Here is a 25,931-nt window from a genome sequence, read left to right as displayed (position 1 = left end):
CGCAACGATAAAGAAAAAAAAAAAGATATACTGTCGCTCGCAGAGGTAATGCCCGATTTATGGCATGCGCCATTGCAGCGTTCTCCCCGAGAGGTTTACCTCGCCGGGGAGAAGCTATGCAGCGAACAAACAATCGCAGCCGCCGGGATCGAAGCGACCGCCCTGTATCTCGCCGGCCATTCAAGAACTCCCCCCCCCCCCCCCCCCCCCCACACACACACACACAAAAAACAAAAAAAAAAGAAATAAAGAAACGGCGTTTAGGCGTGTGTCACGTAACGCCGGGTATGTCGCAGGATATCGCCGCTAAAATATTTATTTCTCATCTACTGGAACGAAGAGTGCATGCGTGTGAATTATTGATGGGAGGTGGGAAAACCGGGTGGGGGATTTCGTACGCCGCGGTATACCGGTGAATTGAAGCTGCACGTGGCCGAGGAAAGATGGAATACATCGTGAAGAGAATGACCGCGTCCCCAACTTCGAGTATAAGGTACCACATAAGCGACATCTCTGTAGCGCGGTCTCTTACATCGGCGTTCCGCGTCACTATATAGGACACGAGCTGTCCAGCCTTTCCCTTTGTCGGCGTGCGGTTACAACGAGCCTATCCTATCATTAAATCAATAAATTAGACTCCCTTCGAGTCCATTCGCATACCTGGACCCTGGCTTTCCTTTCAACCAATCCATAATGGTCGCCATCCACGCCTCGCAATACTTCGGTCACGGGGAGGGCATCACGTGACTTTTGATGCCCAGCCATAAGAAGGTTAGACGATACATGCACCCACGTGGGATGCACGTGACACTGTCACATGCGAGTTGGGTGGTTGGTTGCGTGGCCGTATATGCGTTGCGCTCGCTTCGATCCGGTAGGGTTTACGTGCCCTTTTTCCATCTTACACACACATACACACAGCGAAGCGAAGTCGAGGCGGGCGAGCCGCCGGCGAGGCGGCGAGGCCCCGAGGAGCAGACGACGGACCGCGCAAGTTCGTCTGTGGTTGAAAAAACCCCGAGACTGCGGGTAAACGACACAACACTAGAAAGTCTCTACACCCGCAGTCTCGGGTTTTTTTTCAACCATGTGCAATGTACACCAACTCGTTCGCGCCCTTCCTTTTTGTTCACAAGTTCGTCTGCTTCTTTTCCGGGGGCTGTGGTGACGTCAGAAAGACGCCGAGCTCTGATTGGCTCTGATTCAAGGATAGTGGGTAGACCTCAAGGCAGCTTGTGTTGAGGTCTACCCACTATCCTCCAATCAGAGCCAATCAGAGATCAAAGGCTTTCTGACGTCACCACAACCCCTGCAAAAGAAGCAGACGAACTCTCGTCGTGGTCTATCGTGCGTCCGCAAGGTTTTGGCAAACACAACAACACAACTCGAGGAGTGGACGCGGTGCAATGTGTCAGCTGTGCGCGCCGGAGTACTGCGCTCGCTCCGTCTGGGAGGTTTAACAAGAGTAGCGTGAAGGCAAGGCCGGCCAGACGTGCGAGACCCCAGTGGGCGGACGGACGATGGACCACGACGAGAGGACGAGCCGAGCCACTGAGCAGTCTGAGTAAACGAAAGTGCATTTCGCTGCCGAGACCAAGATGGGACCTTGCCGTGTGAACGGCTGCAGAAACCTTCCGCGGAGGGTTTCGTTCACCGGCACGCAACTGTTGAACTACGTCCTGAACTTCGCAGTAACGTCGACTTATATAAGCGGTTCTCTTAGATGTCCGACAGCCACCGAGCTGCTCGAACGATGGATTTCGGCCATTTGCCACAACAGCGAGTGGACTTCATCCAAGTGGACTTTCGTTCGATTCAAATCTGATTACTTCGACAGTCGAGCCAGGTGTGCCCCTGCCAGGTCAAATTGAGTTGATCCGACGTTGGTCACGATAGAAATTATTAAAACACCCAAGTCAAATTCAAATGCATGGTTCGACGTTGGTTGCGATGCATACCAGAACACCCCCAACCATATTGTAAACTCAATTGTGTGAACGCTCCACATAATATTTCACGCGGGCATGCAGAAAATAATCGCCGTCAAAAGTATTTAAATTTCTTTAGATGCAAAACACATTCTCTCAAACAGGGCTCGCATGTTGGATTCGTTCGTAGGCAAGCCGTCCACCGTCAGTCAAGCGCATCGACGGGGTTTCTGAGATCGCCTACATATGGCGATAACTCACACTGCGGGCTTTGAGATCATAAAAATGAAAGCCCTTTACAACTCCCTGTAACGCCGAATTAGAGCGCAGCTTTTGAGGAGGAGGGAAGGGTACTGAGGGGAAGGTGTACCCCTCCTCTCGCCTCCTCATCCTCCCTGCAACTCCTCCTCCCCTCCTCGCCCTCCTCCTGCTCCCCGCGCGGTGCATCATGGGATATTTCCCATGATGCACCGCGCGGTTACGGCGACGGCCGCTTAAGCCGGAAACGGGGGCCTAAGAACTGCGCTCTAAAATTCCTAATTCACGATCAAGCGTGGCCGATTTCCCTATTAAAAAGGCATATATTGTTCGCCCACAATGCGCGAAGAAGCGAAAGGGATAACTAGCAGGGTCGCGCAATGCGGGTGGAACGGTGCCGTCACGTCCCTGAGGACAGAGGTGCGGCGTGGTTAACTCTTATGGCAGTCGTGGATGCCACTGACGACTGCCGACAGTGACCCGTGAAGTGGGTAAGCGCGGTGGAAGTTTCGAGAACCATCCAACATCACGCGTAGCAACTGGATGCTTCCAAAAGGATATTTCGCATAACGCGAGTAATGTTTGGAAACAACTGTCTGAAGCAGACGACACAATGATTGGCCCTTCGTCGAGCCATTTTTGGCGGGACGCCAGGGTTTTGGAACATGCTCCTTTTCCATCGCCTGAGACGACCTGTGTCGCGATCTTTGATAGCTTTTTTTTAATAGGCAAATCGAGTGCGTATCGTCATGATTCAGGTGTTTCTAGGATGCTTAGAATCAGCAGAGTGAGTTATCGCCATGTTTAGGCGATCTCAAAAACCTCCTTTAAACGTGGAACGACAAATATGGCGGCTCGATATGACGCTCTTCAGCCACTTCCGGCGCCATTTCCAAAACTTCTACAGTGCTCGTCGAGTGACCGAAATCCTGGTGGCCACTAAATTAATCAAATTACGTGTTAACAAAAAAAAAAAGAGGGGGGGGGGGCAGCAACAAAAACTATTTAAACTCCCTTTTGTCGACATCCACGCCGCGCGGTGCTTCGCCTGAACGATAAAATATTCATTTTTCCTAAAAAAGAGGAGGAAAAAAACACCCGTGCACGAGGCATTACCACGTCTAACACTGACCTCAATCGAAGAGGAGATTTACGGAATAGATAGAGTGTCGCTTGTATAAGCGCGTTCAAGCGAGGCCCGTTCGAGGCCGACGTTACGCATGCAAGTGTGCCGTCGTGAGCGAGCCAAAGGTGCACCCGGGCCGGAAATGAGTTTCCATTGCTTCATGGCATTTCGGCGCGTCGAATCGAGCGAAACCACACCGTGGGACGAAACAAAGGGAGGCAATAGTCAGGGCGTGAATCAGGCACCGACCCGACGACCGAAAACGCGATACACGCCACAAGTGCGCAGCCACGTCAGACGGAGCTTCTACGCACCTCGACGATGCTGTGATTGAAGCTCGCGTTTGCCACTGATATTCCTCTATCAGCAGCCTAGGGGCTGCCCCACGACACACGGCGATGGCGCAGAAACGGCCCCTCACGCAGCGCTAGTTATAGTGGACCGGGCACAGTATCAGCGATGGAATTGCGGCATTCGATCTTTTGTAGCATGGTTTTGTAGCGGGCAAAATATGGGTTTGGAGCAGCCACCGACGGGTTTTGGAGCAGACGCCAACGTCCGTTGGCAGTGTGATTGCATCGCTAAATGAGTTCCCATCTGAAAATGATCGAGGGTTCCTATCTGATACTAAAGAATAGTCATTTTTATCTTTTGCAGTAAGAATAGATGCAAAAGAATCACACAGGCTTCGTTAAAAAAAATAAGGCTCAGGTCAGAGTAGGTTCCATTTACAATCGGTATTTAAAAAAGAAAAGGAAGAGGAATTGAAAAATGAGGCATAGAGCAATACTTCAGTAGAAATAAAGATGACACTATTTTTCTATTTTCGCTAAATACTATTCAGAACGACTCTTTAACCTTAATAACCGAATAAACTTGCCTTAGTCTTTCCTTCGAAGCAATGGCAGTCGGAAAATAAGTTCAAAAAATATGATCATCGTTCATCCCCTCAACTCGGAGCCAGAACAAGCGGCCACGTGGCCCGGTGCGTATATCTAATGCCGCCAACGTTAATCCTACCCACACGCTAAGGTTGGCAAAGCAGAAAACGCGTGCTGAGCTCCAGGCCTTGTTAGGGTTCGGCTCTTCTCATCACCGCAGTGGTTGAACACAAGCCACTACCCGAATCTCCTCCGAGGCATTGATCGTTACGAGCCGAAGTCGAGTGCTCACGCAGTTCTCGTGTCCAATCCATGAGCCGCGCTCGACTGTTGTCAGGCGGGTGGTTTCGATCCCACAATTACGTCATCCAGCTTTGCGAGGGCAAGACTGAAAAAAATAGACCCCTTTTATCCTCGCAATTACACCGAAACAAAGAAGCTTCTGAATCTGTGGCGCTCCGTGCGAGTCTACTTGGGCCAGACTAGGACCAGTACGCCTCTGCAAAGTCACGAACATTCAAACCCGATATCGTTTCATGACCTTTTAATTTAGCCCGTAAATTGTTGTAAAGTGTCGGCAAAAATCAGCATATCCGCTGAAAAGTTTACAGATAAAGAGACGTCCCCGCAAGTTTTATGAACACCAAACTCGAGATTTGAATATAACGCACCCCAAAAGCAACCACCATAAAAAGAAAAAAAATATTAAAATCTGCATTTGCGCTTCGAAAGTGGCACCGCGCTTTAGCGGCGTTCGAACCAGAGTTCAGTTGTAGTTCGCCGCCGTTTCGTTTGACTGCTGCGCGGGAAATACCTTGAGTACCGTATTTATTCCAATACACACCCGCGTTTTGTCTCTTTTCTTGGCACACCTTTTAAAAATAGAGGTCAACCTCTAGTCAAGACCAACGAAGGTCGACCCGTAATAGCAGTAAGCATAATTTCCGAGCCAATGGCGCTAACCCACGCGCTTGCACGTGGCTGCTCCTAGCACTCCGGCGCAAAGCGGTGAAGCTCGGCACGCGCGTGCGTGCCGGTGCGATGCCGTGGAGGTCGACGGGAGCGGCGAAAGTGCCACGGTCCAGCGTAGCCATGTCGTGGAGGCGTCTGGCCGACACGATAATCGAGCGACATCATCGGGAGTCAAAGGCCCTGGGTCCGTCTCATTACGGTAGCCGCCATCCCACTCTTTTGCTATTTCTCTCACGACTTTGAGCTCCTGACAACGCCGACAACGTCCAAAAATTCAGACAAGGACGGGGACAGCGAGGTTGAGAGAAATCTCCACACTTGGTTTCAGGCGAACCTACGGGTCAATAGGACCAATCACCCAGCCTCAAGAACGGGACATCGTGGCCTATCTAGTGCTGCGAACGCACCTAAACTTGCTATTTCAGAGTATGTATGTCACTTTACGTCTGTTTGAGCCTTCGACTGTGTTCCGACCTAAGACGAGACACACGGTGGGTAGAGACGCTGCGAAGGACATATTTGTACTGTTTTCGTTTCCTTCTACTTTTCTGAAACTGAGGATCGACCGATCGACCCTTTCAGAAATTTAGTGGCCCAAATATCTGCCTAAATGTTTGTACGCTAATGGCGGCTAAAATCTAGTACCTATTTGTCAACTGTATGATGTGCGCGAAAGTTACAATGTTCTTCGCTTATGCAGTTACTTCTCTTTTTGTTTCAATTTCAACGTCGTTAACAAACTGCGCGAGAGGTGCTTAGTTGAGTAAAACTATCGATACAATTCACATTTTATTTGAAGGATTTCCGTGACAGCCCCAAATCCAGAGTGCGTATATAAGCTTCGAGCAACAGAAACTATAGCGTCTAAAATGCTGACTCTATATCGGCACGCCTGCCTTCAAATTTTTTCTTCACCAACCATCAAAATGCCGCCATTAGCGTGTACAGCTGATATACAACTTAGGCGATGATAGTTATCGAAGTGGCTAGACTGAATTTCGATAAAGATATATAATACATATTTTTTTTTATTTTTTGGTTCGTTCGAGCCTACCTCAAAGCAGGTATGGCGCCATTCTTAGCAAAAAATGCGCACTTTCGTTCATGGCGAAATTTTTCGCCAATGGCGCTGCCGTTGTATGTGTTGCATGTGCAGAGGTCCCGCCTTTGTGTTGAGGACGATATTGTTTTGTGCCCTAACACTGCGATAACCCTGAAAAAGATTGATTTTTTTTTCTTAACGTAATAAATAAATAATTGAGCACAAACCAGACCCGGGAGAAGCTTATGCGCACGCGCCGACAGCAGCGCTGAAGCGGAAACCACGCGTACTCTCAGCTCGAGAGTGCTGTTTAGAGCACATGCTCATAACGAGCTCACATTAATAGGCTTCTAAGACCGGCACTCTTGATGGTGCGGAATGCACGTTGCAAAAGAACTCTGGAAGTTCGGCATCAGCACGCGCTCAGCATTCGCGCACACAGCTATGGCCGCTAGTGAATTGGCGACGCGAGCGATCGAAAGCGTCGCTCTGGTCTGCCCACCACAATTGGCCGAATGCCGACTATGACGTCAGCAAAGGATGTCTCATCGACGGAAATAAGAGAAATGCAAAAACTTCAACTTTGACGGTGTTGACAGTGTTGCTTTGAGAGCGCTATGATTTCAGGCTTCCACCATGCCCATTACAAACACCATCGAACTTGTTGTTCACATGGTAATGACGTCACGAAAGGTAACCGAAAGAGGGCGCCACCGAAACATCTCGCCGCTAATAGCTAGTCTTTGGCGCGCATGCATGCCGGGACGCTGTTGCTGCCGTGACGTGCACACTGCGCCATGCACGGTCCAGTGATCCTCGCGGATTCCCCCGACGAATATGAGGACATCTTCTTTCACTCGGTCTTCCACTCTTCTCGCCGCAAATCGAGTGAAAGAAATCCAAGCCTTTTTCACGCTGAGAAAAGTTCGTCAAGAGGCGGCGGAGGACCGAGATCGTTGTCGGCGGACAAACCTCGCTGTTTATCTGAGTTTATCGGTCTTCTATCGGCCCGTTGCTCTCGGGCAGGGGGCGCGAGCGCGTCCGCAAGACGCGACCAAGTTATGCTGGCAGCACCATTTAGGCGGCGCTGTAACGTTCGATTTTGCACGTGCCACGTTCGAATGCAAGCGCCTGTCAGCATCTGTAGACGCACCATAACAAAACGTCTAAAAAAGAACTAAAATAAAAAAAGAATGTCACAGCTCGAGGCCTCTGCGTCCCATTAAACATTCCTTTCAGCTTTATTATTTTATTGCTCTCTTTCATAGCTTCCGTGAGTCCGTATGTTTCACTTTACTTGATAGCGAAGCCGAAGCTATACTTGCTAAAGCATGTTCCCCTGAACGATGCTCGCACTGCACGAGCGCGCGTGCTCGGCAGGAACACTGAAAGCTCGGAGCTCGCTCTTGTAGCCTCTGCTACGCTGGCACTTATAAAGGAGCGGAGTATAAAAAACAGTAGTGGGGAAGCGTAACGAAGCAGGTTCGAAACGCGAGCCAAATATTCTATTTTGCTCGCCTGGAGCGCTGCTCAAAACTTGAGAGCTACGGGCCTATAGGGGGACGAGGTCGTCGAGTGTTCGAAAAACGGTCGGCCTGCCTGGACGCCTCGCGGCGCCTCGTGGCGCGCGAGCGACGAAAAACAGGCGTGCCACGTGCGAGATTAATAAGATGCGCTCTTCGTACCGAAAGCGCTTCCCTGCGCGCACGCCGACTTCTATAAAAAGCGCGCTCTCGCCTAGAAAGAAGGCCAAAGAGACAACTTAGCCGAAAAATAAAAGGGGAAAAAAGAAGGCCTTTAGCACGCAGTTCTTAAAAAGAGTCAATCTCATTCTCCGTGGGAGAAAAGCGGAGGTAAGTATACCACGCACCTTGGCGGCGCTGGGCGCTTGAGCAGATCCAACGGTGAACTGCGCCTGTCGTGGGACGGTCCCCGACTAAAGCGGCGCGAACCTTTGAGACGTCGCGAGAACTGGACGCGCATAAGGCCCATGCCCAATCGCAGCAACGAAAGAACAAAGAAATCGTATAAAATGCTCGCAAGGGCATTGACTTCTCGCCGTCTCTGCAGGAGCGCCGTCGCCGCGGTGTTGTCCTTACTGAGAATGAAAAGATCCCCTCCCGACAGCCTTCTTCCAGGCTTGGCATCTTGGCGCCTCGCGAACTCAACTTAGAAACAGACCGTTTGTTTACTCTTCGCTCCTAGTATTCTTCCTTCTTTCTCGCAGACGTGCCCACGGTTCTTGCACACTCCAGAAAGGGAACTTCCGACTCCGAGACAAGTCTTGCTCCGAGACTTCACGAAGGTACGGTTTAAAAAAATAACAATTCCTCGAAGACACAACAAAACCCGAGACACCGGAAGAAGGAAAACGAAGGACACCAAAAAGAGGACGCCACAAACAACGTCATTCACCAGCTTGCCTGTACTTTTACTCTTTTCTCAGTTAACAATTCCTTTCTGTTGGTTTGGCCAGTGAAGTGGACTGACTAAGTTTCTGATCCACAGCTTCAAAGCTGCGTTGCTATATCTGGACGGCAGACCCCCGATGGGCCGACCTGTAGCTGTACGAATATTCGCAACATCCAACTTCGCGCGGTTTTATTTATTTATTTTTCGGCAGTAGCGCGTAAGTTTAGTCTCGTAACGATATTTACTGCGTACACTCACTGTTCACGCTTTAGGCTGCAGAAAGTACAAATAATCATAATTTAAAAAAAAAATAATAATAAAAAAACTCGACACAGAGAAATGTTTAGAATAAATATGCGACAAGGCCGGGCCGGCCCAGGCACAAAACGAACGCGGATGTTCCATCATCGAGCACCCCATTCTTGCCTCGAACTCGATAAGGTCACTGTTCCATCGCTCTTCGACAGTCTATAAATATAACCTTCAATGTTGTGTTCGATAAATAAGTAAAAAACAAAACAAAAAAAAAAAAAAAAAAAAACACAGTTGAATGCAGCGTAGTCGGAATGCCATGCTCTACGCAGCAGGCGAACTAAACCAACGTTGCATTGAACGCTATACCAAGGCCACTTGGTGAACACAAAAAAGTAAAAATAAAACAGCCTGACACCCGTTGTTATAGCAAAGCCTGTTCAGAAAAAGCGGTTTCCAATTGAAAAGGGAACTAGAAACGTAAAAGAAAGCGGCGATGGTGTGAAACAGAAGACGCTAAGGCGGCAGAAGCGAAGAAAAAAAGCCGGGCCGAGGATTGTTGCGTAAAACGTCGGCACCTCGCGAGGTCCTTCTGCTGATGAGGAGAACCGGCCGCGGGGAGGCGGACCTCCCCCTCTTTATCGAAAGCGGAAATTTCAACAACGTCCATTCCGCTGCTTCCCGACCCGTAGAAAATTTGCGCGCTCGAGGAAACACTCCTTGCGCGAGCAGACGACGAGAGGGAGCTCGGGGAAAAGCAGACAAGAAGCTGGAATGCGCCCAAATGAACGTCGTCTGCGTTCCACGCAGCAACCAACACGCTCGATGTTTCGGTTTCGAAGCAAAAGATCGTGGAGTACTTCCAAGGTAGCCGAGAAAAGATGCCGGTATCAAACGAAATCTCGAAAACATTTTGGCGGCGACCTTCATCATTTCAGTTATCTAAGGAGCGGTCTTTTATATTTCATTAGAAGACATTAAACGGTCATTTCAAGGAGTAAAGAAGCTCTGGTTTATCCATTTCCCCGCTAAATTTAGCGGGGAAATTGATCTGGCGTTTAGGTCACGTGATGTTATGTTCTCCGCTAAATTTAGTGCGGAAATTATAGTGCACAGGTCACGTGACATCAATTTTCCTGCTAAATTTAGCGGGGAAACTAAATTACTGTTTACATGGCGTGACGTTAATTTCTCTAAATTTAGCGTGGAGACTGAATCGGCGTATAGGTCACGCAACGTCAATTTCCCCGCTAAGTTTAGCTGCAAATGCACGGAAGGGGCAAACAAAATGTTGGATTGGGGGTTGATACGCGCGTCGGGGCCGGAATCTGAATCCGGGTCCGCCAATCAGAAGACCCGGGTTCGGATCCCGGCCGCGAGGCACATGTTGCCTTTCGGCGGTTTCCTCGTTCATTCCGACCGGTGCGGTTCAGTAATCTGCCTCCTCTCTATTACCTTCACTTTCAGAAACGCACTCCTCCCGAGCGTGAATGGTCTTACCTGCGAGAATGCCTGTATTGCATGGTTGTCAACTCGACGTCGTCATCTGGTACATTTTTGTTTTAGCTGGACTGAACTTTCACAGCGTTCGTTTCACGCCATCAAAACTTCTTGTAAGCCACTGGGAACACGTTCTACCATCAAAATACCACCATATGTCGTCAGAACACCTAAGGGCACTGGCTCCTGGGAAAGTAGTGGGTGCCTTCCCACCTGCTAGTCGGACACAAACAGATACTAACAAACAGACGACCAAAACCTCGCAAGGCGGTTGGCTAATCTGTGCATACGTTGCCATGGAAATCTTCATCTCGGTCCTTTGAAATCTCCGAAGCCTCCAAAAGGACGTTCTAAACCAGTCGAACCAAGATCAGCATGGAGCATCATCGTACTGGAAGCGTTCCTCGCCAATATATATACGTCTCTGTCACTGTGTCAATCAATCAACTTATCGATCATGCCCATCACCACAGATCTCTCACAATTATATTGCTCTTATTGCGTATTTGAAAACAGTAAACTTATGTTTCAGTGCCTCCATGCACCGACACAGCATCTGGAGGTGGTACGAAGAGCTACGCTTGTTTCGCCGGTACGTGGATAGCGAAATCTCGGTATACAAGAAACGTCTCCATAAAGCTACCCGTCACCGAGGAATTGAGATCGGCTCACCAAAAACAGAGGGGTCAAGGAGAAAATGCTCATTTCACGGACCAAAATGGCGACCATACGAGGAGCTTGGCCCTACATTCCCAGGATCTAGTGACTTTAAGAACACCGAGCTCCGACTGAAATTAGACGCAAGGCGTCCGCGCGATTCGACGTTCGCGAACAGTGCAGAGACAAAGGCTAATCACCAGAACTTCCGACGTTCCAGCGCGCTCCTTAAGTTTCGAGCTGCATACGATCCGCACATTTAAGAAGCAAACGTAAACCAACGGACGGTGTGCACGTGTTTGTTTATCTACCAAAATGTGCCAACTTTCTCGGCGTTGCCAGTAATGCCCACTGGGTTTGAAAAAGTGACCGAGGAGCATGTTTCAACAATAACTTGGCGAAAAACAGATACGTGGATTTATGTTCTAGGTGAGCCGTCTCCACTGGTGCGATGAACCAATTTTGAAGCAAATCAGCGATGCACCGAGATTTCGCCGGAGTTCCCCTGGGGTCGAAAACCAGAAGTATTTTGCAAATTAGAGATTTAAGTTTTAACGTGTTTTATTATCGAATATAAACTATTAAAGAAGGAACATGATCGCGAAATAAGTACAATAAGCATTTGAAGAACTCCCGGCCACCCAGGGAGATATATCTTTGAGCCATTTCGTGCGCGCGGCTCTTCAAACTAGGACGTCGCCCGCCATCACGTTTATTGTGAAGTATGCTAGCTGTAAAAAGTAAAAAAAAAAAAAAATATTTTCCCGTCGCGACATAGAGCCGCTGCAGATATATAGCAATATTCGAAAGTGTTTTTTTTTTTTTTTTTTTTTTTAATTTTGGAGCATCTTTACATTTTGTGCACAAGAATTCTTGTTTTTAATACTGTCCTATTACAACCTAATTTCGCGTGCGTATGATTTCTGATATGTAGAATTAGACTATCAAGCAGTAGCTTGGTTAGAATGTGTATTTTCTGTATATTTACAAAAAGAAACGAAAAATTTATTAGCCCTTTAAAAATGGCGTTTTCCCGGTCTTCCATTAGTAAATGTGTCGGCATTTCTTGCCCCGGTGCATGGAGCCGTCTTTCGTTTGGACAGAGAAATCGGGCGGCTCTGATTGGCCGGCGCCAAGGTCAAGTGCGGCGTTGGCCAATCACGGCCGTCGGACTTCTCGCCGACTTCCTCGCCGAGTGTCCAGATTAGGGCCCCAGGGAGGGAGGGACTCGTCTCGTGAGGCCGCGGCGCGGTTCCCGCCGTGCACTTTCACTCCGTTCGCTCGCAAGTTACGACCACTTTCCCTCGCTCTTGCAGGGGACGCGACGAGCGCAACATGAGGTTCATCGCGCATGCGCCGTCCTGCATCTCCGAAATCGCTCAGAAGACTGGGTCGTCCTGGTTGTCGCGTCGTCTGCTAGCTCACGACCCCTTTGAGACTGCACACTCTAAAAAAAGAAACCATGTTCTTTTAGAAGGGGAGGAACGAATTACTCCCACGAATTGGGGAGAAATTTTGCTCCTCCAAGAACGAAGGAAAGTTGCCATCCTAAAAAGAAATACCTGACAAAAAAAAAAAAAAAGATTTCAAGAAATATTTTGCGTTTGTGCGTTAAAGAAAACACACACACACACACACAAACACACAAAGAAATATGACCCCAGGAGGTCTCCAATGGAGAACTTGGTGATCGCTGTCGCCGGAGCGCTCCAGCGGCCAGCCCACTCGGCCACCGCGCAGACGCTGTTCCCGGGAGTTTAAGATATATACAAACATTATTCGCTGATGTAGGCATAGAAAATGTTTCGTTAATTACGATATTTTCCGGCAAAACCTTGAGACGTCGCTCCTCGCGACTATGCAAAGACGAGTCATTTCGCTCATATTTCCAGCCCCCTCGTCCTGTTTCGGCAAGCCAAGTTGCATTTTTGGGATCGAAGCGAGGACGCAATTTGATGTATCGTCGTTCCACGATCGTATCTGTACCGATCGGAGATGCAAAAAGGTTCCCAGAAACTCTCTAGTTATGCGATAGAAATTCAACGCACCATTCTAACAACTCCAAATATGTAAAAAAAAAAAAAAAAAAAAAAAAAAAAAAACCGAGCACTCAGGTTGCCGTCTTGGCCGTCACCGGTTCTACCACCGCTGCCGCCGCGAACATGAAGGATCATGTTTTCGTTCCTTTTTTCAGCGCCGCCAGACGGCACGTGCAGTATACGATGAAATGGAGGAACGAGCAACTTGCTCCCCTTCCCTTGGCGCAGGGAGGAAACCCGGTTTTTCCAACATTTCTTTTTTCTTTATATATATATATATATATATATATATATATATATATATATATATATATATATATATATATATATATATATATATATAGTGCGCCTGCGCTCGCGTTATAAAATGAATGGAACCACACACATATCTAAGTGTCGGACACAGTGTCCGAAGGTTCAAGAGGCTTCCTGCTCGTCATACTTGTGCAAGACCTACATTTCGCGAACGCAGAGCGAAAACAGTATGCGGACCGGCGATCGAGGGAGGCTCCGAAGACAACAGTACATGCGAACCGCTGCGAGATTGGATTTCCCATCCTTCGCGCAGTCAAAACCCCTGCGCTAAATGCTGGCGTGTTTCGTCGAGTATTAAAATAGCGACAGCAGCAATTTTCTCTTCTTTTTTTTTTTTTAAATAATAAACGAGGTCTTGCACATATTATATTTCTTCTTCATTGCACTCGGTGGTGCGCTCAGGGATACACTGCATCGAGAACATAAAAAAACAAGCTATATAAAAACGTACATCACATAAAGAAATAGGACTAAGTAAAGCACTATAACGTGAAAATTTAATGCAGTCATAGAAAATAATAAGAAAAAAAAATCTTTTCTCCCGACGTTTAACTTTCAGCTCGTTCGCCTGATTTCTGTATCTTCATCGAGCGAACAAGATAACGTGACCTTTCTAACAATCGCCCAGCATGCGCACATGAGCGATCGATCATGCGGACATAAACTATAGTTACCCATTGCGCATGCTTATTGTTAGAGCACCACGCGAGTCTGTGTCACGTGAACGGCGCAACACACCGCATGTGCGATGGTGATCGCTATAGAGTGGCAATTCCAAACAGCAGGAAAGGTTACAAAGAGTCTTTTGAAATCCAACGAAGTCCGGGACGGGTTGCAAGACCATAATATATGCCCATAGTCAACAGCGAAAAACAGAAGGAAGAAAGAGAGATGACGGCTGACGCATTGGTGCGCCGTCCAGACCAATATCGGCCAAAGACCGCCGTTGGCAGACGACCGATAGCAAGCAGAATCGTCTGCTACCGACTGCCAGCGTCGGCGCAATCTATCCGCAAATGACGTTGCAGAGGGAAATCAAGCAGGCGTGTCTCCCGTTCGACGCAACGCACTACAATAAACAACGGATGGCGGATACAGCTGTGCCGTGGTACCCGTACTAGAGATAAAAAAAAAAAAAAAAAAGAATAGCTCACCCCTCGATACACAGCAACACACGCAAACATATATACAGGATAATCTTTTTTATTCGAAACAGATTCTTTTTTTTTTTTTTTTTTTTTTTTTTAAGCGTGTTTATTGTTACGTGAATGCCGCCTTCACTAAATATGTTGAGCACGGCGGAGCTTCGAGGGGCTAACAACCGTCACAGTCTAGTCAGTAATTAACTTGAATTCTTTATTTCCCTTCTTAATTATTGGTTTTATGGGCCATGTTGCAATTGTAATTTTCAAGACAGCCACACGGAAAAGCTAAACCAACTTACAAAAAAAAAAAAAACGAAAAAAAAAGTTTTTTTTTTTTATATATAGCTTTTGATTACGAGACTGAAATCTCGAAGCGCGTCGGAAGAGCTGACCACGTGACGCTTGTAGAAGTGACGGTTTTGTGACATACAAATCGTCATGATATTCCATCTGCACTGCGGCTGGCAGGGTGCGGTGCCTCAAGTAGGAGTGTGTTCAACTGCTCGCGCGGGGTGCGTGTTTATAGGCGCCATTAAATTGCAAAATTTCGCTATGGGTAAATGGGGCTACGGGTGGTTTTTGAACGTGACTTCGGTTATAAACAGTCCTGGAGGTGCTAGAATATTTTACGCGAAGAATAAAATAACTTTTCTTTACACACCGCTTTTGTTCCGACAGGATAAGTATTTTTTAAAAGCGAAAAAGGCTATGAGCCGCAATCTCTAACGCCGCCATTAAATTGCAAATACTCTCCACGGTGTGAGTTGAACGCACAGGTGCGGCTTGTGGTATGCAAACTCGCTGAGACAGTCTTTAGCGCCTTCGCTTTCAATCGTCAGTTTATACACGAACTCAACTCTCCTACGTCACGCCGCGGTGGTGGCGCGCCGGACGCACTTCCGGTCTGGGGCGGTGGGCAGAAGTCGCCGTGCCAGACATGCATTCCTGTGTTCCTTTGGAAGAAACGAGACCAAAAACCTGCCTTCTCGTCAAAATGCTGCGATGGGGGTTGTACCAAGAGAGTCTGGAAAGGTTTGAAGATCAGTTTTCATGTGTTTTTGCCCCCTCCGTTCGTCCGAGAATGTGGATAGTAGCCGTGAAAAGGGCAAACCAGACGCTGTCGACCTACGATTGCGTGTGCGGGCAACACTTTGTGGTCGCTAGATGTATTTGCTTTGTTCCAACATGAACGAGAGAAAACCCCCAAGTTGTCCGGACCACCCACGGGTTCAGTGCATCTTCAAATTCACACGGCCGCCTGATCGTTCGAACTTTCGTCTGCTCTTTAAAGCTTGTCTGCTTTTTGTCGTCTGCTCGTTCAAATAAAAGCGGCCCATAGACCAAACTTTGACCCGGTGATTGCAATAAGAAGTAATTGCAGGCCTCAAAAGACTAAAGTAGGCTCGGTATAAACAGTAGATACAAGATGTTGATCATTGGTACCGGTGGCCATCACCGACTTGTTACGCTTGGTCTGTTCCCGCTTCCGATTTTCAGTATCAACATCGATCATTGCCGCTACCTTCTACACTTTTGCATCACGAGCGACGTTGCGATCGAAAATAGCTAGAAGAATCTCATCATGGTTTTGGCGTGCATTCTGCGGCGTTCATGCGAATGAATCGCCGCACGTCAAATTATTTACGGAAAGTTTAGCGGCGTAACGAACCTTGATAATTTCGCTCAGGCGATTGAAGTGGTAATACATTTCTATGAGGACGTAAAATCGACAATTCCAACGCGAAAAAGAGTATGCAGACTCACACAGACGCCGACAACGTGACATTCCAATGGTTTGTTGACGCGGGACGCGGTGCTTCTTGCCCGCACTCCATTGCGCATCCGGTCGAACTGTCGTCTGCTCTTTCAAGTTTGGCTGCTTTTTGTCGTCAGCTCGTTCAAACGACAGCGGCCCGTAAACCAAACGTTGATCCGGTAATTGAGATAAGAACTATGTGCAGGCCTCAAAACACTTTTGAAGGTTGGTTGGGGTAAGTAGGCTAAGTGTAAACAGATACAAGAAGATGTTGATCATTGTTACCAGTGGCCATCACCGACTTGTAATGCCCGATTCTACTTGCGGTTTTCAGTATCGACGTCCACCATCTCAGCTACGGTCCACGCTTTTGCAGTCCGAGCGACGTCGCGACTGAAAATAGCGAGCAGAATCTCATCGAGGGAGTCAGGCTTTAGCGCCCATTCTGCGGCGTCCACGCGAAATGAATCGCCGCACGTCACATTATTCACGCAAAGTTTTGCCTCGTTAGTTTTTCTGAAGCCGCTCAAGTAGTCAGACATTGTTAGGAGGACGTAGAATCAACAATTCCAACGCGAAAAAGAGCACGGGGACTCGCACCGACGCCGACAACAACGCAATTCAATGGTTTGTTTATGGGCGACGGCGGGCTTCTTGCCCACCATCCACCGCGCATGCGCGGCGCCGGTGGCGTCCGCTAGGGGCGCTCCGGTTTGTTTGTAAACATGAGTTGGTGTATACAGAGTTTAGGCAACACTTCAGATGGGGCTGTACTTACTGTACACAATTCTTTCTACAGACAGAGCAATTACAGCACCATTCCAAGTGTTGCCTAAACTCTGTATTAAAAAGTTAAAGGGTACTCCACCGATTTTTTGAGCTAGCTCAACTAACTATATTTTCTGACTCCCCGGCCTTTAGCCTTTCCGGTATGCTATTTAGCATCGCGAAATTGATAATAGGTATTGTGAAATCGGCAAATGAAAATGGTGCAAAAACCAACATTCAAATATTCGCGCACTTTTCAGTGCCGTGACGTCAGTGGCAGGCAGGCTTGCCAGTCGAGCAAGTAGTCTAAAAATAGAATATGCCAATCATTTGTTCCGTGCTGGAGCGCGGATACGGGAGCGAGCTTCCAAAGCATTCATTTGACACCAAGAAACTGCTTCAAATCCGTTGGGAACAACTTCTGTAGTCCAAAAAGTTAACCCCTGCCTTCCACTGACGTCACTTTGTTGTTGTTGCCAGTAGAGACTTTCAGTTTGAAAAACATGGTGAAGACCAAAACTGTAAATTCAATAACTTCGCGAAAAAAACAATATTTTGACCTAATATTTGGGATACTATTTTAGCAATGTTTGTTGGTTAGTTTAGCAAAATTTCAAGCAAATCGGAGACAATGAAAAAAACGGTGGAGTACCCCTTTAAGTACTCTCCAAGAAGGGGTCAAACAAACTCCCCAAGCATGCTGTTATGTGAGACTTGCTAGAAAGCATAGTTAACTCTTTAATACGGAGTGTAGGCAACACTTCTAATGGAGTCGTATTTACTCTTCACAAAAAAAGTTATAACAACTCTTCCTGGAGAGCGTGCTTGACTCTTTTATGCACGCTGCAGAGTTCAGGCAACACTTCTAATAGAGTTTTAGTTACTCTCCACAAACATGTGAATTCAACCCTTCCTTGAGAGCATATTTAACTCTTGCATACAGAGTTTAGGCAACTCTTCTAATGGAGTTGTTGTACCAGTGGTTCTCAACCCTCGATGTTTCGCGGACCCCTTGTGGATCGGCGGAGATGATGGAGGACTCCGTTCGTGGTCAAGGGAGGGGAAAGGTATTAGTGAAATATAATAATAATTTAATAAATTGATACAACTAAGAGCTAGTGTGGAAGAAGAGTTCTCTCATCGACATACACACGAGAAATTTCGCCCGAAAAGTGATACATTTCTTCTCGATCTGAAAAAATACATTTTTTGTTGTGGGGGTTTACTGGTAAGGCAGGGCTTCGCGGACCCTTAGAATGCCTTCGCGGACCCTGATTTGAGAACTACTGCTCTACACTGGAGTGAAGGTAACACTTCCTGGCGAGTACGCGTAACTCTTCAATACAGAGTTCAGGCAACATTCTAATAGAGTTGTAGTCACTCTACAGGAAGGATTGAAGGTAACTCTCCCTGGAGAGCATCCTTTACTGGTCAACAAGGCGCTTAGGCAACACTTCTGATAGAGTTATAGTCGCTCTACACAAAGGAGTGAAAATAACTCTCATCAAAGAGTTTAGGCAACACTTCTCATGGAGTTATATAGTTACTCTACCCAAAGGAGTGAAATTAACTCTCACACTTACACATAAAAAGAGTAGCCCTGACTCTCCCAAAAGTATTGGCGTGACTCCCTATAAAAGAGTTAAGTGAACACTTGTATGAGAGAGTTGAACCTTCGAAGAGTTATAGTTACTCTTTAAAAGAGGGGATTCCGTGACAAGCCACTAGCACTCCAAAAAGAGTTAAATCGGCACTTTCTCTTTTTAGAGTGTGGTGCGTATACGCTATCTGGCAAAGCGCCTCCCCCTCCGACAAACAATCGTGAGTGAAGCTAGTTTTAGTAGGGAGTTAAAGGCGGCGGCAGAGTATCGTTATCGGAACAATCTACTAAAATTCACCATTAAAAGCGAGCGTGCTAAGGACTGTCCCAGCGAGTTAGCATAGCCCGAGCCGCACCCTGACAGCTGCAGCGCACATATGAGATCATCACTGATCACGACGACTTGTAATTCACGAAACCCGAGACCGTCACTTCTACGAGCGTCGTGTGGCCAGCGCTTCCGGCGCGCTTGGAATTTGCAGTTTCGGAATCATGGGGACAGAAAGGGGAGAAATTGTCGACAGATATCTGCGAACCAATTGCTTTTTTTCTTTTAATCGTGTAAGATGTCCTAGCCTTCCAGGGTGGCTGTCTTCAAAATTACAATTGCAACATGGCCCATAAGACCAACAATTAAAAAGTTAATGACCGAATTTTAGTTAATTAGTCTTCAGAGTGTGACGGTTATTGGACCCTCGAATGTCCGCCGAGCTCAAGAAACATAACACAATGGAGACGGCATTCACGTAGAAAGACTTCTTTTTGAAAAATCTGTTTCGGATCAAAAATATTCCCCTGTATATACAGGGAGTTTCAGAGAAAAGAGAACCGTGTTTTGCGGCCCGGATAAATGAACTATGCGTCGTAGAAAGCTCAGACTCCGTGAGAATGTGAAGCTAGCGATTGGGATAGAACGCGAAAGTTTGAAAAGATGACCCTGCCTGAATTAAAAAATAACTGAAACAAACGAAATTTATTTATGAGCCGACGTCCACCTAAGCATAATATCGTCAAAACGCGAACTGATATTGCGAACGCTCGTGGGATTTATATCAGTGAAATACACTAGTCACCAAGAAAGATATTATTGCTTTCTTTCTTGCTGACAGCTTTGTTTAACTGAAAAAAATACTACAAGCGCTCACAATGTTTTTTCCTTTTTTTTTAGACGAAATTAGACATAGGTGGATGCCGGCTCACAGAGAAAGTTCGTTCTCCTTAATTATATTCTTTATCCAGGTAACGTCACGTTCTCAAACTTTTGTATTCTATCCCAACCGCCAGCGTCCAATTTCACGGAGTTTGAGCATTCTGCGATGCGTAGTTTACTTACTCGGGCCGAAAAACACGGTTCTCGTTTCTCGAGAACATCCCTGTACATAGACCAGAAAGATGCTGGCGCGTGACTTGGTTGTTTCCGCAAGAATGCAACAGCGACTACAGAATCTTTTTCCCGCAAATCGCAGCCCCCCCCCCCCCCCCCCCCAAAAAAAAAAAGAAAAAAAAAGAAAATATATATATATTAAGTAAATAAATAAATTCTCTCTCTCTCTTTATATATATATATAAAACTATTCCGCCGAAAATAGTGGGGAAATCTTCTCCCCACCGGATGTCCCGTGGCGGGAACGTGCAGCTGGCACTGCCTCGAGCAAAAAAGACAAAAACCAGGAAAGCAAAGAATCATCAGACCATGCTTCTCCAAACGTCCCCAAAGAAAGAAACAACTTAAAAGCGCCCATTTTACCCTCGCTTTCCCCACCGACAGATAAACCGAGGTACGAATAAAGTCTGAGGCAATCAAAACAAGAGCAGTCGGTCGTCGTTAGAAGATAAAGACGACTGATAGCGGAATAGGTTACACACACGTCGCCCTGTTTCTTTCCGCGGTAGTACCTTTCCGATGACAAGACGCGCTTCAGCGTCCCCTACGCTCCATTTGGCACTGTACAAAACAAGTTTCCTTTTCGGATCTCACGAGCAATCCGGTCCCGCTGACAGTGGGTCGCCTTGTTTTGTTTTCGAGGGACCGACAATGACTTCCTATTAGAGTATAAGCCATTCCAAGCGCGTAAGGTCCGTCTAACTATAAACGTGACACGTCGTCCTGGAATTCTATAAACGTTGCTTACAATCATGCGGACGTAATCACGAAACAACTGCGATAAAACACGATAAAACGCTCGCGTCAGCCCCCGAACGCAGTGCGGTAGATTTCTGGTAATTCTTCAGACTTTTAGAAGAGCTTCGAAGTAGCCCGTCTCCGATCGAACAACGGGATATTTCGGTGGAGGATGAGGAGGTTCCACCTTCTGGCCAGGAACACAAATGTAAACTGTAAATACTTATAACAATAATAATAATAACAATAATAATAATAAGAAGAAGAAGAAGAAGGAAGACGCGGAATACAGTGTCGGAGTAACCTGCCAAAACTGCCGACGCGCCTCCTCTATGTCATTCATTGGCGCTCATTTTCCGCGGTTGTCTCTCCGTGATCTGCATAAAGTACCGTAACAAAGTCACTCAAACACGACGTTGAACCTTCTTCACTTCAAACAGCGCGCTTCATTGCGATCTCAGATCCAGATCGAAGGGCTCACCTCGAGCTTGCGCGAGTACTCCTCCGTGAGTCGTTCATTCTGCCGACTCAAGTCCGTGTTCCTCTCGAGGAGCTCCTTGCCGATCTCGGCAGCCAACAAGAGGTCCTTCTCCTTCTGGGCGAGCTGCGAGTACACGTCCCCGGCGCCGTCCTCGTCCCCTTCGTCGTCCCGACTCCTGATCTCGTGCAGGTAATCCTCGAGCTCGTCGAGCATGGGCGACGCACTAGCGCTGTTCGGCTGCATGCCTCCCACACGACACGCGCACATCACAGACGACGCGGCACCTCGCTGCCGGCATAGCACTCGCACTCCCAGCGATCGCCGACCACCGTGCACCCAGATCCAGCGCAGGTATCCCGATGAGTCACAGCCACCGCCGCCGAAAAGTTTGACAGCTCCGCGGCATGTTGCGTAGCGACGCGGGGTCGTTCAGACCCAAGGCCCACATCAAACACAACCCAATTTCTGCTCTTTCAATGCGTTCGGGCGATCATCGTCGCCGTTAATGCGGCGACGCCGGAGCGCAGCAATTAGACGATGACAGTCGGTCGGAGAATTCAACGACGTCGCCGTGGAACGCACGCTGGCTGGAGCGACGCTGTCAGGACGCGATACCAGTTCTAGGGGCGAAGGAGCTCTTCCCGTCTCCTACCTGGAGCCAGGCAAGCACAAAAATGCGCGCTCCGACCCACCAGGTGTTGGCAAGGCCTGACGTATGCATGACGTAACAGTTAAGCAGACCAATCCGAGCGCTGCGTATATCAATGTTGCGAGCGCATATGTCCGGAACGCAGAAACGAAACAAGAACTATCAAATACGCGCTCAAAAGAATTTGTAAACTTTTAAAGAAAAACAAATAGGCAAAAGCGCAATTAATATTGCGGTCATTAATTTACAAGGTTTATATGATATTTAAGTATCATTTTATTAAACAAACTTAAACTCTTGTGCGAGACGCTTCAGCCTGGCTTGAGCAGCTTGAGCTATTTAGCCATTTTGAGCTATCATCTGGCTACATTGTTCCTTTGAATTTTGATTTTTCGTTTATAAAACGCCGCGGTAACTGGAAAGCTGAGGATTACAATGGACTAAGCGTTCGGTGTACCAATATTCGGGTAAATAACCTTTATTTTACTTTTTTAAATACTGACACAGCCAAAGTAGGGGTTACTTTCGTCAAATATGACCGAAGGTCGCCGCAGACTGCCGCGAAAACGGACGCAGTTTTAAAATCGGGAGTCGGTCATATCGCTCCCATTGAGCAACGCCGCGACGCTGTCGAAACGGTAACGTACTACAGCGTACGCATTTGAAATTTCGTTGCACCTCATGAGGTACCAAATGATATTAAACACTGGTCGCAACCTAGCTTTAGTCACCATTGCCAGATGCTGCGTCGTTCCCGCGCACGGCGGCGTGCGGGCATTTTTCTATCGCTTCCAAATATAGACATCCGTCCTAAGTAGCACAGGCGGCTGTCCGAGTACGCCACACCGTCAAACTGAAGGCGGTTGTCTAATTTCTAGTGGCACGATCTAGCGGATGTCTCCGAATTACCAACGGGTGTTGCATGCCCCCATTGACAGTGTACTGGTCCGAAGGTCGCGGACGTTGCGACGCGTGGGAGCGTTGCGCTCCTTCCGTCAACGCCTACCTGTTCATTTGCTACATTTCCAGATCCAACGTACGTTTTGATCATCGACGGCTTTTTAAATTTTTTTTATTGCCTCTTCGCTCTAGTCCTTGTGAAAGCAGCATCGTTTTCGTTTATTGGCGAACGGTTAGCCAACGTTCGCTCGAGGGGCTGTTGACGCCTTCAAGTTGGGGCTGCGGTTACCTAAGGAGATGGTACCTACCTAAAAACGTCCAGTGCGGTAGGTGCACACGAACAGACAAAATATTGGCCCTTCTGTCCGTGTTAGTCTTTTGCGCTGTACCTTTCCAAATATAATTAACCAATCCGCCCTGGCTGTCCTCTCAATGGGGCTACAGTCAACATATAACTGCTCCATCAAAGTCTATGGCCGTAGCATGTAATAATTGCTTTCGATGAATGCATTACAGGGGGATAGGATGAGGTGAAATATTTTAATACAAAATTTTTATATTGCATAAGATGCACAGGGAAGACCTGCATTCCCCAAAGTCCCTATACATAATTCCTATGTTGCGTAGCATCCTGTAAGTCTGGACCCAAGTCAGTAGTGGCCCTGTTCCGTCGTCCAGCCAGGTAGAAAGGAAATCTAACTGAATTATAGTGCTACCGTAAAATACCGCGCATCCGCCCATTCCACATTAAGCACCCATATCCAAACTTCTAAGATGTGAAAACATATGCACAGTACATTTATACGTAAAATTGATGACCGGACAAGGGCCCATCCCCCGTTTGTTTTGCGATTATCTCTAAATTTTGAGTGGGCGCTTCCCCGGTATTTTACGGTAAGTCTTTGGCAGGGCCTTCTCAGTGCAGAAGCAGGTTGTATAATTGTAACCTTTGTGCCGCAAATGCGAAAAATGACTCGACACTTCAATTGAAGTTTGGCGTCATTCTCCTCTGGAAACGGGCAAACTTTTGCAAACAGGCGGCACGAGCCTAGACAAAGGACGTGCGCAGTTCTTTGGAGTTGTGAAGCCACTGCACATCCCGGTGCTTACACTCGCATCGCTTCTAACTAAACCTCAGTCTTTGTCGTCTCTGAAGCAAATTTCTGCCGTTCTTGCTTCCAGTGCGGAGTGATGGCGCACGCCAAGGGCAATGCGGTTCCGGCCGTGCGCGAGCCGATAGCGGTGCGGTCGACCAAGCTGAACCACCTACTGCTGGGCCGTGGCAGTGGCCAGCTGGCCAACCGCCACCTGGCCAGCCGAGACAGCCTGCTGGACGCCCTGTTTGCGCTCTACGACGAGTGCAACAGGGAGCAGCTGCGCAGGGACAAGAACATTGCCCTTTTCCTCGACAAGTGTGAGTGCATCCTTCCACACAGACTGGCCTCCCCAGTGTAACAAAGCAACCCTAGTTTTTCTCTTTTTTTAGAGCAGCTTGAACTGTTTGTTCTCAACATGTTTTGGCTCATTCACATATTATTTGTTTGGGGGAGAACTGGGGGTTAAAAGGATTGCACCTTTAGGTTAAATGTAGGTTTTCTGCCAGCTTCACTTCGGCTCACTGAGCAAAGAAAGAAAGTGGTTATTTTGTGCTATTGGTAGAACATGGATCCCCAACCTGGATTCCTATGCTGTAGCTTCTGGAATTCCTCGAGCACCTCAAATCTGTCACCACTCTTAAAGGGTGATAGTCTATTTATGGTCGTAACTCAACCTATTGGCTCTGAGCCTCCTAAGAAACTAAACACTACATTCGTGTGTGACCGATTTCTTTAGTGAAATGGGTGTCAAAGATTGATTACCTTGGACCTTTCGCAGACACCAGAGAGCGCCGTCAGGCTAGAAGGGCTTCTTAGAGTAACTGTATATGCTCCGCTTGCGGGGCACAGTATCACAATGGTGCTCCCAGGCAGCCATGTTGTATCCAAGCTGCACTGCGGGAAGAGACCGTCCCTTCTGCAAGAGACCCGGAGGCGCAAATCTCGTCGCTGTGAGGTGACAAACTGCAAAGTGCAAAGCAAAAAAAAAAAAAAAGGTGACTCGCGGCACGTGCGCCTGTTGTCTCGTCATTTATCTCCTGTTTCTCTTCATGTCCTCGGTAGAGCATTGTAGCTGACGAAGACGTAGCTGCACGTTGTCTGGTCTGAGGTGCCCGGATGTGCCGGTCGCGTATCACACCGCGAGCGCCACCGGAACGATTAACGCGGTCATACTCCGTGTCATCTGCTTCCCCGACGAAAACATGCTTTGAAACATCGCTCACGTTATAAAACAACGTGATTGTACTGTATTTAGTGGCTACACAGAATGTTCAATGGTCAAGGAACCTTCCAGTTTGTTCTATTTTAGTGTGCGGTGTATATTTCGCAAACGCAAAGCAAGAAACATGCTTTGCCCGAAACTCGGTGCCTGCAAGTTTGCTTTCCTGCATGAAGGTTGGATCCAGTTTGGCGCACGTGACTGTTTCTCTGCCAATACGGAGTTGGCAGCGAAAGGAAAAAGAATGTGATACTCTGACTCTGAAAGCAGAGCCTATACAGTTGCTCCAGGGTTTCTCGTCCAGCAGTGCCCTCTGGTGCCTGCACTAGATTCGATGGTATCAATCTTTGATATCGATTTTATTAAACAAATTGGCCATGCATGAATGTTTGGTTATTTAGGATACTTAGAGCCCATAGAATGAGTTATAATCATGAATAGACTATTGCAGAAAATGGTTTAGTGCTCCTTTAAGTAATCTGTTTTTCAAGTTTAAGTGCTATTTTATTATAGCTGAGCCATGCCATGCTAGAATGCACAATAATGAGCCACACATTCCCCTATTACACCATTTCGGCATAACTCCACGGTGGCAAACAGCGAAAGCTAGAACCCCAGTGAGCCAATAAGAAGGCCCACGAGTACCTTGGCCTGCGCAATGCCAGGGGACACTTCCGCACACCACTGATGCATGGCTAGCTCCAAAGGTTCCTATTGGCTCCCCCTGGGCTGCAGGTTTTTTTTTCCCCATGGTGGGCAGTGGGTGGCACCTGCTAGCTCAACTGATCGCAAATCTTTGTGGTGTGCTAGCT

General features: G+C 47.6%; 2 protein-coding genes across 2 annotated transcripts in view; one reads left to right on the top strand and one right to left on the bottom strand.

Moving 5' to 3' along the window:
• The window catches only part of LOC8029432 (bicaudal D-related protein homolog), a 145,069-nt gene extending 123,137 nt beyond the window's left edge, over positions 1 to 21,932 (bottom strand). The window contains exon 1 of the mRNA XM_029995205.3: positions 21,255 to 21,932. Coding sequence (XP_029851065.2) covers positions 21,255 to 21,521 — 267 coding nt within the window. The 5' untranslated portion in view covers positions 21,522 to 21,932. The remainder of the gene's footprint in view (positions 1 to 21,254) is intronic.
• Positions 21,933 to 22,291: 359 nt separating this feature from the next.
• LOC115332754 (citron Rho-interacting kinase) overlaps positions 22,292 to 25,931 on the top strand; it is a 66,184-nt gene continuing 62,544 nt past the window's right edge. Inside the window, exons 1-2 of the mRNA XM_040216943.1 lie at positions 22,292 to 22,370; positions 23,986 to 24,217. Of these exons, the coding sequence (XP_040072877.1) occupies positions 23,995 to 24,217 (223 nt within the window). The 5' untranslated portion in view covers positions 22,292 to 22,370; positions 23,986 to 23,994. The remainder of the gene's footprint in view (positions 22,371 to 23,985; positions 24,218 to 25,931) is intronic.

Source organism: Ixodes scapularis, unplaced genomic scaffold (genome assembly GCF_016920785.2).
Source record: "Ixodes scapularis isolate PalLabHiFi unplaced genomic scaffold, ASM1692078v2 PGA_scaffold1__304_contigs__length_218370807, whole genome shotgun sequence".
In the NCBI taxonomy this organism is placed as follows: Eukaryota; Metazoa; Arthropoda; class Arachnida; order Ixodida; family Ixodidae; genus Ixodes; species Ixodes scapularis.
The sequence above is the reverse complement of the archived record's forward strand: the minus strand, read 5'-3'. Positions and strand labels throughout refer to the sequence as shown.